Genomic DNA, 12,719 nt, shown 5'->3' with positions numbered 1-12,719 from the left:
TAACAAAGTGTTTTATAACTTATTGCTTGTTGCAGCTGGTTAGGACGACATAATCTCGGGATTAATCCTGAAAGAAATGGGGTTTAGCCTCTTTATTACGTCATGTCTGGTTAGAATACATCTAAGAGAATGTGATGTGGTTGAACAACCTTTTCATGTCTTTTTGACGTGGGTTTTGGCATGTCTGGACATGCGTTTACCGTTTTAATTAACTAATAATTTGTTCTTTTTCCACTCTGCTTTCAGTTTCACCTGGGAAAAACTCCACCTTAGCGAGATTTGTAAGATTTCGGGAGCAGTAGAGCCAAAAGCCATCACATCCCTCTCTGATTAAACTCAATCACCTGGACCGGTGTCCCTCTGCCCATTTCGGGTCCCTCTGCTTCCTGATTCTTGGACCAAGCTTCGAGATGGAGCAAAGAGACCTAACCCGGACGGCACGGCCCAAAGGAAACGAGGAGTTCTTCTCCACCGTGACCACCATCAACAGAGCAGATCTCAGTGAGGTGGGTCTCCTCGCCAGTCCAATAAAGAGCCTTCCTTTACCTGGAGAGCAACAGGACCATGAAGAGGACGAAGACCTCGGTCTGGGGAAGGACATCGATGTCACTTCAAATGCAGACAGTGAGAAATGGGGGCAGGCAGATGGGCTGGAGGAGCAGGAGTTCTCTATCAAGGAGGCCAGTTTCTCTGAAGGCAGCTTGAAGCTGAAGATACAAACGACCAAGAGGGCCAAGAAGCCTCCTAAGAATTTGGAGAACTACATCTGTCCTCCTGAGATCCGCATCACCATCAAGCAACCAGGAGAGCATAAGACCGCAAAGCATGCCAGGAGTGTCAGGGGTGGGAAGGATGAAGATAAAGGACCCCCCAGAAAAAGGGTTAGTGCCACTGTCAGTGTTTATAAATGCTGTTGTTTTCTTGTGTCATGTGATCACTGTTGAGTTGATGGTATCATTGGTATAGACAGTATGGACCTTAGTCTGAGTAGATGCCATATTGAATTTGGCAGTGAAATCATACCATTGGCACCTGATAAAAGACTGAAGATATATTTTCGATAGGAGTACATATGAAACATTTTTGATGACACAGATGAATTCTTTCGTCCATAGAATAAGGTGTCTTTTCAATGAGTTCAGAAAAAAATCTGAACTTTGATTTTCAAAAAAAATTAAGTCAGAATTGTCTGTAACAAACTCGCAATTCTGGGAAAAGAAGTCTGAATTGCGAGATATAAACTTACTTTGAAGAAATGTGAGATGGAAAGTCGCATTTACTTTTTGTTTAGTGAGAGAAACTGGCTTCTATACTTTCCACACATTTCTGGTGGACAAAAACATTTGGAAAGAATATGACAAAATAGATTGGATCTTTGTTTTCATGACATGAGAAGAACAGATTCCTATATAAACCATTTGCTAGTTGAAATTCTTGTGTACATTTGTAACTGTTTTGAGTTACTTGTCTTTGAACGTATTGTACGTCTGTCCCGTCCAGCCTTGTTTTTGTCAAATTGACTATGGCATCTGACTAAGGACGTTAAGATAGCTTAGCTTGCTACTATAACCACTTGGACAAGTATTTTTCTACATTTTGTCATGGCAATTATAGCTTTCCAGCTCATATTCTCATTTTTCTGTGCTTTCTCTTTAAAAGAAATCACATTAATGCTAGGCCTAGATGACTTTTTCTTTGCTTTTTCTGGGCTGTCTGCTTTTTGGCTGCTTGTCAAATGAAGTGTGTCCAGTGTGTGCCATTGAGTAACGTAACAGCTAGTCATTAACCTTTTGTGGCATTTAGACTCAGCGAGTTCATTGACTTACATGTGGTCCAGATATTTTACTCATTATAAAGTGCCTTTTTTGAATATGTCAGATGACACACACTTTTTGATTTGGGATAACAGAATAGTATGATCAGAATAATTTTTGGGCATGGTATGATGGTAATTTCATGTGATTTCAACGTGTTTCATGATAGTTCATTGCTATTGTTTGAAGTCTCTTGGAGTACCATGTGAATGCTAGGGATGTGCCAAACAACTGTTTTCAAAATCAACTAGTTGGTGAGTTCCTAGCTCACAAGGTAGACCTGTGTAATTAGGCTGGTTTTAAGTTCATCTGATCCTGATCAGGTGCATTTCACAATGTTTCACAGTGAAGCTCAATGTGATATAAAGAGAGGTCTCAAGACTAATTTTCAAAAGCTTAAAGGTTAGTTCACCCTAAACTGAATCCTCGTGTCACTCCAAACATACTCTAAAGACATTAAGTCTGTGTAAAGGCAATTCAGAGATTTTTGGGGTTGGCCTGAAATAGGACTGGGCGATTTTTTTCCGATTTTATTGATTAATTCGAATTTAATGTTTTGTCATGATTGTATTTTTTAGAAATCGAGGAATTGCGATTTTTAATCAAAATATTACAAAACGTTAGGATTAGACACTTAGAAATACACTTATATATATATTTGTATTCAGAAAGGCACGGAAAACAAAAAATGCAAGCCACTAAAGGGATATGATTAGCTGCGTGCTAGCAAGTTAGCCGGAGCTTCAAAGGTTTCTACGTGTTTTTGCAACGTAGAGTAATGTATCACGGACATATCTCACGAATCCTTTCATAAATAAAGTGTAGAGAGAGTGTAAAGAAGAGATTGATTGTACAGTATAGCGAGCGTCGTTGACTATAATAGAGCTTTGTGAGATTGTGAACCAAGATGAGTGACAGCTTATAATTTTTAAGGGAGTTTGTAAATTAGATTTAATACAACAGTTAAATAAACAAGAAGTTGTTATTAAGTGACTTACATTGTCTGACTATAAAACTGTTGCCTGATTTTGCTCTATTTCGTCGTCAAAAGTAGTCTGAAACAAGTCACAGCTGAGCCGCTGCGCATCTCCACTCAAACACAGCGGTGTTTCGTTTATGAATGAACGTGCGTTTTTAAACGAATCTAGTGAAATGATTCAATTTCCCATTCATAAACACAGCAATTTGCTTTGTTCTGAATGAACCAGCGGTTCGAACGAATCGAATGATATGATTCAGTAATTAAATCAGTGTCTTGCCGCCACCTGCTGGCAGATCGTTTCAGTTATTTAAATCATTTAATATTTCTGTATTCAAAATTTTATATTTTCATATACGATGTAACTGCAAGAGAAAAGCATGAAAATATATATTTTCATATTTATATGTCTTACAAACATTTACTATGTGCGGTATGATAAGAATGGGGACTGATGCAGTTGCTATGTATATTGCAAAATATATGCCCATATTGTGGAAAAGCTGGGGTTTCTTTACATGCCGAAAGTAGTAGGGAGTAAAAAAAAATAGATTTAAATCGTAAATCGGATTTTTTGTGAAAAAATCGAGGATTTTATTTTTTGGCCATATCGCCCAGCCCTAGCCTGAAATCATGTCTTGATGACGCACAGGAGCCACTGAGCACGGCCCCTTTCCATATCGCTATAATAACTAGAGCGCATTAGCATCAGTGGTTCACCTGCTCAATCACAAGTTACTGTCATTCCTGTTAATTACTACAACCTACAGTTTGCTAGCTAGCTATGCCTTCGCCACATAAAGGCATATTACCTGGTTGCGATAATTAACAAAACAGCTCAGTCAAAGCCCATTCCCCAAAATGCTTCAGATGTTTGATAATGTTCTTAAAGAGATTGCAATAGAAATCCATTTGAATCCAGTAGGGATGTAACAGTATTATCAATATTGTGGTATCGCGATAGCAAAACTGTCTTGATATCATTGTGGTCACATATTAAACGATAGGTCTTCTGAGCAGAAAGTGTTTTTAAAGTATATATTTAAACTACTTATTCTAACATAAAATGTATTTAAAGTTGTGTTTCGGGCCATTTTGTTTTGTCACAGCATCAAAAAGCACAAATATGGCTAAATACCTTCATTAAGTCTTTTTTCACTGTGCGCTTCAAAGCGAAGCGCGCACTTCGTTCACGCGATCAGCTCGTGATCTGGTGTTTTCCACGCCTCAGAGCGGCGCAGTTCACAGTGAATTAAGTAAACTTGTTTATTGCATGTGCTGTGAATTCAGCACGCATTTGGGAACACCAGTAATGCTTTATTTTCGCGGCAGATATAACAGCATTTCACTAGATCAAAATAAAAGCCCTACTGTCATTTTCCATTAAAATAAAAGCTTAAAAGTGCAGTATGAGTTGCTGACAGCTAGCGGTTTAAATGGTATCATGAGATTTTGACATCGTTCCATCTTTTTTTCAGGTCTTCCAAAAAGACACTGTAACTTTATATGACAAACATGCTTAATTTCGGCTTGTATTTGCATATAAACAGTGACCACCGCACATGGAGCATCAAATAAGGTAAACAGAAGCTTAAATGTGCTTGTTTGACATACAAGAACCAATCATGTTTGTTCTTGTGTGTCACACAAGCTTGTTTGCGTTTCCACAAGAACCAATCAGTTTTATTTAACTCGGGTACGGTTGAACTCCTCTGCAGATCACTTGGATGTGAAAATTTTGGTGGAATGGACTTTGAAAGGACAAAAATCTCTCAGGTTTATTATAAAAACACCTTGAAACATAAAAACATCTTTGTGTTTCAATGATGAACAAAAGTCTTATGGGTTTGGAAGGACATGAGGGTGAGTAAATGATGACAGATTATAAATGTTTAATGAACTATCCCTTTAGCACAACATTTTGAAACAGTTGGTCATTTGTGACCCTGGACCACAAAACCAGTCATAAGGTACAATTTTACAAAACTGAGATGTATACATCATATGAAAGCCTAATAAATAAGCTTTCTATTGATGTATGGTTTGTTAGAATAGGACAATATTTGGCCGAGATACATCTGTTTGAAAATCAGGAATCTGAGGGTGCAAAAAAATCAAAATACTGAGAAAATCGCCTTTAAAGTTGTCCAAATTAAGCTCTTAACAATGCATATTACTAATCAAAAATTACATTTTAATACATTTACAATAGGAATTTTACAAAAAATCTTAATGAAACATGATCTTTACTTAATTTCCTAACGATTTTTGGCATAAAAGAAAAAACAATAATTTTGACCCATACCATGTATTTTTGGCTATTGCTACAAATATACCCCAGCGACTTAAGACTGGTTTTGTGGTCCAGGGTCACATTTTGTCTGTTTGCCGAGTGCTTGAACTTTTCAGACACTGCAAATCATAGCATGTTGTCAGTTTGCGAATCATTACAAATGAAAACATCCCATAACACCAAAACTAGGACAACCGACTTAACCTTAGTAAACTCCATAGTACATGAAAATGGTAATCATCCAGTACCAATGTGTTTATTAGTCATATGATACCATCAGTGTACAGACTGTTACAGTTGGACACTTTTTGCAAAGGGAGCTACAGGAGTTTCTGCCGAATCGTGTGAGTTCATGAAAATGTGAGCCGCTAAAATGGCTCCTTTTAGTAAACACTTTCAGCTCACCACAGCGTGCTCCATCAAGTTTTTCAAAACAGATATGTCGCATTTTCCCCCCGTCCTCGCAGAAGAATGAAGGATTGTGGGAGAGAGCGAGAGGAGAGGCTGGTGATCCCGCAGCCAGGGTCTGTAATTTGACCATAATTAGGGAGAAAAATCTGTGCTTACTGAATCAGAGCAGGAACTGCCAGCATCAGCATCTTTCAGCGCACGCACCGCAGGCTCAAATTGGTCGCGTTTCGTGTGGAATCTCTGGCGTTGAAACGTTCTTGTATCTTTTAATCTTTACAGTAATCTCTTCGGGTATGAATTATTTGTAGTGTAATGGAAGAGCAGCTCCTGCCGTTTCGTGTGATGTGCATTTAAAAGCCCGTCCACGTCTGCCAAACGCATTTGACTTGATCCCAGGCATTGATGGTTTGATTATCGGCCTTGAATTTTGTATGTGGCTGCGTGTTATCTGATTTCCCCAGGGATTTCTCTGTGCCTGGAGAGGAAGGACAATGTTGCCGCGAAGCCCAAGCCAAGGGTCTCGAATTTCCCTTATTTTCGGGCTGGGAAACTTAGCCCTCGTCCGCCCCGCAGAGATGAAATTTTCTAAAGCGGCAGATACGCGCAGCGGAGAGGGCGATGGGGAAATCAATGGAAAACAGAGAAAGGCTCAAAGAGCAACAGGGAACTGAGGCGGGAAGCCTGGAGTGCAGCTGTCTCTTTCTGGCAATCTCCACATTGACCACAGACAGAGGGTCAAAAGGGGCAGAAGGAAGAACAGAAGAGGTGGCCTCACGCCACCGTCTAAAGTGTAGCCGTGTCTATAGAAAACAGCGCCAAAAAGGCAAAGAAAAGCAAGCGCCCATCCCCCAAACACACACACACACACACTACAGATGGAATCCCATTCACTTGGAGAAGGGACAGTGCCACAAACTCCTCATTTAGAGCCACCAAATCCCATTCTGCCCTTGCTGTTTGGAGCTTAGGCGTCAAGCCCAGCACCTCTTCTCATCTCTCGCTTACAAGCAGCGTGGGGTCAGGGGTTAGTGCGTAATTGAAACCGGCCCGGACTCGCTGAGAATAGGGGCTTACATCAGCCCTCTCGGACTGCGACAGCTGCTCGCTGCGTCTCCCATTCGTGGCAACAAGCTTTTTCCCCCTGCTAATGTAATCAGAAGGCCGGGGCAATGGCGGTTTAGACGAGCCGGGCACTCTGATGAATTAACTGGAGCTCCTCGTATGGATTAGACGTCCTCTTCCACTCACTCCACTTGATGACCTGTTTTGCACTTTAAGTGTTGTCGTGGGCTGCGTTGCTGGAAAATTAGTTTAATGCAGCAGAAGTTTTCTGCACCCACACAATAGTGTGACCACGCAGCCAGAAATAGATCGCAGGCTTCTCGCTGGCGTTGTAAAAGCACAGAGTCTGGATGTGCAATTAGGCGGTCTGAATATGCAGAGGTCAGGACACTTTGTGTTTGGCGTTTCCATTAAGACTTAGAGGCAAATGGCATCTATTATTTTTTCCTCTTTACCAAACTCGAAGGAAAAACATTTAGTTTGAATGCACATTTTGCTAAAATGCTGGGAACCAATTTAAAAGGCTGGTACAAATGTTTCTGGATGATAACAGTGGGAGACCACTTTGTTTAGAAGCATTTACTCTACTGGGAAGTCCAGGAATAAAGGATTTAGTTCCCCAAAAAATAATTATGGTCACTAACCAATGACCATAATGACACTGAAGTCACTGATATGAAAATGAAATGTAATTTATACTATACTTGTCTAAATAAATTAGAAATAAAAAACATTAAAAATAAAATAAAATAAATGACAGTCTATTATAATATATGAAACCATATAAAATATATAATAAATATATAGAAGTGACAAAATAAATCTATTGATCTAAAGACATTTCTTAAGTGTAAATATTTATGTCTAAATAAATATTAATAAAAATAAATCTAAAGAAATAATAATAGGACAATCTAATATATAATATAAAACTATATAATAACATAAATTAAATATAAATGACAACATAAATAATGAAACAATTTATACTAAATTGTTAGTCTAAGTAAATTAAAAATAAGATATATTAAATAAAATTAAATTTAAAAAGGCTGTCTTATATAACAAATAAAACTATATGAATATATAATAAAATACAAATGACAACATAAATCTGTTGATCTATAGACATTTCTTAAGTTAAATATTTATATATATTTATTTATAATAAAATAAATAAATAATAAAATGTTTAAAAAAAAAAAAAAAAAAAAAAATATATATATATATATATATATATATATATATATATATATAGCATAAATATAATATAACAAAACTATATAAATATATAATAAATATAAAATATAAAAAATTACAACATAAAAATGAAATGTAATTATATATTGTCTAAATAAATTAAAAATAAGATACAATTAAATTAAAAAAGTCTTATATATTATGAAACTATGTAAAATATATAATAAAATAAATAACATTTCTTATGTATAAATATTTCTATATATCTAAATAAATTAAAAATAATAATAAAAAATGATAAAAGGACAGTCTATAATATATGATTTAAAACTAAATAATAAATGTAAAAAAATTATATATAAAACTAGTATAATATAAAACTATAAAAATATATAATAAAATATAAATAAAACATACAACATAAATAATGAAATGTAATGTAATACTATACTTGTCTTAATAAATTGAAAGATAAATTAAAGAATATAATAATTTTAAAAGGTCAGTCTAATATAATATATAATATGAAACTATAAAAAAAATATAATAAAAATAGAAATATTATTTTATTTCTTAAGTATAAATATTTCTATATGTATCTAAATAATAAAAGGACAGTCTAATATATAATATAAAACTATATAAAATATAATGAAAAAATAAATAATGAAATGTAATTTATACTATACTTGTCTGAAAAAGGACAGTCTAATATAATATATAAAACTATATAAAAATTAAATATATATAATAATTTATAAATATTAGAAAACATAACTAAAAAAACTGTTCTTTATGATTGTGGGGAGATTTGGTTATGTATTTCCTAGTTAATATATGTAATGCTTTGTAGGAGGGGCCGTTTTGATGCTGTTCTTGTTTCTATAGCAACAGACGTCTGATTGGTGGATTCAAGGCATTGCCCACTTAAGGATTGAAGATATTGTAGTTCTTCATAGGCATGAAATGTTTTAAGGTTGAAGTTGAAATCACACTGACTTTTGGCTTCTACGGAAGCAAATAACCTGATAACCCCAGAGCTCCATTAAAAATCCATTTCTGAAACCCAACTTGTTGCTCAAAGGCGTTTTATATATCATGCACATGATATACTAGTAGCAGTAGGCACTTGTCCACCAAAGCCCAGTTGACTTTAAGTCTATAATGTATTTGTATCCAGTATCACCCCTGTGGTTTAACACAGTAGTGAGTTCATTGTGATGACAAGCCCGATAGAAGGCGGATCAATGCTGGAGCGTGTGCTCTCTGAGGGCCAGACGGCAGCGATCTTTGCCCCGTCACTGCTCCGTGTTTGACGACAACACTTTGATTGTCAGCCATTTCCGCCGGAGCGGGCATGCTCATTGGTGCGTGTTCGTCAGGGGAGAGCGTGAGCGAGACTTCCCTGACTTGACGAGGGGGCCGAGAGGATCGTTTTCCCTGTCAACACGAGCTTGTGGGGCAGAACGCAGCCATGCTTCCTTCGCGCCTTTACCTTGCGTTTTCTTTCCCAGGTTTGCTCGTAGAAAACACGTCCGCAATCAGGTTGAAGGATGACTTCCTCTCTGAGCGACGATAGCGGAGGGGATAAGAGGTTTAAAAACGGTGGATTGTGTAGCAGGGTAAATGCAGCTTTTGTGTAGTAATGATTGGGGAGTCTGGCAGGGAGCAGATGGGCTAGCTCTCTGTCTCATTGTGTCTGGCTCTTTCTTTTTTTCATTTTGGCTGAACTAATATGCCAGATGGTGGCAAAGAGGAAAGGCCAACAAGTGAGCCGGGGCATATGGGGAGCCTGGTTAAAATGGGACCCTACTGCGGCGGGGGATGGGCGGGAGACGTGTGATACAATAGCAGGTAATTAAGGGAAGGACTTGACTTCGCCGCTAAGCCTTTGTGCTCGGCAAAATATTTTTCAGAGGGCCTGCCGTCAGCATCAGACAACACTGCTGTACGTCAAATTATTCCACTGATTTCGCTCAATCAGCCGTGATTATTTTTTCAACGTTCACATCTGTGTTTGGGCCTTCATTAGGTGCTACAGTCTTTTGGATAATAGTCCATTCATTGTCACAAATTCTCATTATTTTTTTTGCACGGCCCATTCGTGATATATTTGTATGCTCGTTAAATCGTTTGTCTTTCGTGTGGACTGTTATAAAGGTCTTGACGTCCAGCAAACTGCCTGTTAAGTCTGATGTCTCACAGTTTCCAGGTCCAAATGTGGTCAGATCATTGTAGGGATTAGACGATAGTATCGTGTATCGGCGATAGTCAAAGATATCGCCTGTTGCTGATGCCTTTGACGATAGTAAGACGATTATTATTATTATTATGCGTCAAAAAGGCATCTAACTTTAGCGATGCAGCGCGGAGAGTCGGTTCTAGGATGCCTCAGAAACTTGCCGCGGTATAAACGTGCAGAGAAAATGGGTAAGAGATTTATTCATTATACAGTGTACATAGATTAAGTGTGGACAGCAATTAGGATAACAGAGGTAGTAAAATGTGGTTTAGGCTGAATTAAATACGATATGAGAATCCGTCTGTATATAGGAAATATAAACATTCACCTCAGTAACATCTGTATGCGTTAACTAGAATTACAATGCGATAAAATGGCGCTAAACATATGCACGTGAATTACACGCACATCACTTCTCCACAATCAATATGAACTGAACTACAACATGAACTGATGACAAAGATCAGACATACAGCGGTAACATTATCGCAATATGACGGGTATAGAAAGATACATTCATTTACATTCACGCACGCACATTTACCGCTCCCTGATAGCAGAGAATGAAAACGAAAGTAAACTTAAACCTATCCAACAGAACTACAAAACGAATAAGGAATTTATTACATATTGACATATTTACATATTATTAAATAAATTAGCACGATAGTATCGTGTATCGGCGATCTCACAGGCTGACGATAAGACGATGTGAAAATTGTGCATATCGCCCAACACTATTAGGGATGTAACGGTATTATCAGTATTGTGATATCATTGTGGTCACATGATGATATAAAACAATAGGTCTTCTGTGCAAAAGGAATAATTTTTAAAATACGTTTAAACTTCTTCTTCTAACATAAAAGGTCTTTAAAGTTGTATTTTGGGCCATTATGCTTTGACACGGTATCTGTTAAACAAACTAAAACCGAAAGCACAATACGGCTTAATCCCTTCATCAAGTTTGTTTTTCGCTGTGCGTTTCAAAGTGAACCGTACACTTTGTTCAAGCAATCAGCTTGTGATCCGGTGTTTTTCGAACCTCAGAACGGCTCAGTTCACAGCAAATGCAGTAAAGCTTTTTGGGAACGCAATGACCACCAGTTATTCTTTATTTTCGTGGCAGATGATTACAGCATTTCACAAGATTTGTAGTGAGATGCGTCTTTGTAAGCCTGTTTTCACTGAAGCTGAGTTTTCCATCAAAATAAAAGCTCTATTGCAGTTTCTGTCGAAACGGTTTAAATGGGTAACGTTACTGCAGTCCAAATTCAAAATATCTCGTTCAAGTGTAGAAATTAGGAAAGCCGTATTGTAGATCCCTACTGTAGTGCAATAGTACACCTATGAAATATTTTATTTTTAAAGTGCATCTTTGCACTTTAAAATTTACAAAAAGTATTCATTTCTGACCCTGGACCACAAAACCGGTCATAAGGGTCAATTTTTTTGACAATAAAATTTATACATAATCTGAAAGCTGATTAATAAGCTTTCCATTGAGGTATGGTTTATGGATCTAAAAAAATCAAAATATTGAGAAAATTGCCTTTAAAGTTGTCCAGATAAAGTTCTTAGCAATGCATATTACTAATCAAAAAATAAGTTTTTATATGTTTACAGTAGGGCTGCAACAACTAATCGATAAAATCGATTATTATCGATAATGAAATTCGTCGACAACGATTCTCATTATCGATTAGTCGGGTCCGCCCACACTGCACTTGCACTTCAGATGATCACGTCAAATTACAGCACTGAATGACGCATGTCTATAGACATAATGCATCTAAGAAGAGTGGAGGAAACAGACTGAGATGCTGCAGGACAGATACGTGATCTGAGCTGCCCAAAACAATAAAATTCTTTATTTTAAACTATCTCTATTTTGAAGCTGATAGCGTAATGGCTTGCCCTGTGAGGCGCTTTGACAGATCCGTTCGCATGCTCGTATGAAAACTTTTAGTTTATGGTCATATACTTATCTGTAAATGTCACAAATTCACACAAGCATTTCCATTTATGCATAAAAGTCCATCCTGGCACTCAGTCTGTGTTAAGTTTAAATCTTTACTGAATGAGCGTCAGACAGCAGGAACAAAGAACACAGGGAGACACTTAATACTGAGTCAGCGCAAAAACATTCATGTCAGCCGTTGAATGTTAAATTTAGATTTAAATACAACATGTAGTGCACGTATTTGTGAAGGGTAGGAACTGTAGGCCAGGGCTGTGACGGTGGCAGATTTTTACCAACTACGGTGGTGCGGTGTTTATATATAAAGAAATGAGCCTCAAACATTATTAACAAACGAGCGTGTTTAGCAACTCCGTCGTTGAACAAGCAACCTACAAAACGCTAAAATAAATCAACGAAATAATACATTTAAATAAGAAAGTAGCCTATATAAGAGTTAAATAGGCTATTAAACAAACATTCGTTGCAAAAAAACAACCTCGACAGCTGATCAGAATTACTGGCCCGATTCCGACTGGAACCTCTCTTTCTCTTCCCCATTGCGCAGCTGCTGTTTTTAATAACAAAGTAATTACATTTATTTTCGTTTCTTTAGTATATAAAGTTAATTTAGAAATATATTTGGAACACTTTTTATTTGTGAAATTCAAGTTTTTGTTTTTTAAAGTAACGAAGCGCCCAGCGGCCGACATATGAATTTAGCCTTCTCAAATCATCACGATTTAAATTAAAATCCT

At 37.0% G+C, this 12,719-nt stretch overlaps 1 protein-coding gene across 1 annotated transcript in view; it reads left to right on the top strand.

The window, feature by feature from the left end:
• Positions 1 to 261: 261 nt before the first annotated feature.
• The window catches only part of setbp1 (SET binding protein 1), a 72,292-nt gene continuing 59,834 nt past the window's right edge, over positions 262 to 12,719 (top strand). Inside the window, exon 1 of the mRNA XM_073840743.1 lies at positions 262 to 881. Coding sequence (XP_073696844.1) covers positions 411 to 881 — 471 coding nt within the window. The 5' untranslated portion in view covers positions 262 to 410. The remainder of the gene's footprint in view (positions 882 to 12,719) is intronic.

Source organism: Garra rufa, chromosome 5 (assembly GCF_049309525.1).
Source record: "Garra rufa chromosome 5, GarRuf1.0, whole genome shotgun sequence".
Lineage (NCBI taxonomy): Eukaryota > Metazoa > Chordata > Actinopteri > Cypriniformes > Cyprinidae > Garra > Garra rufa.
This window is presented reverse-complemented; position numbering and strand designations above follow the sequence as displayed.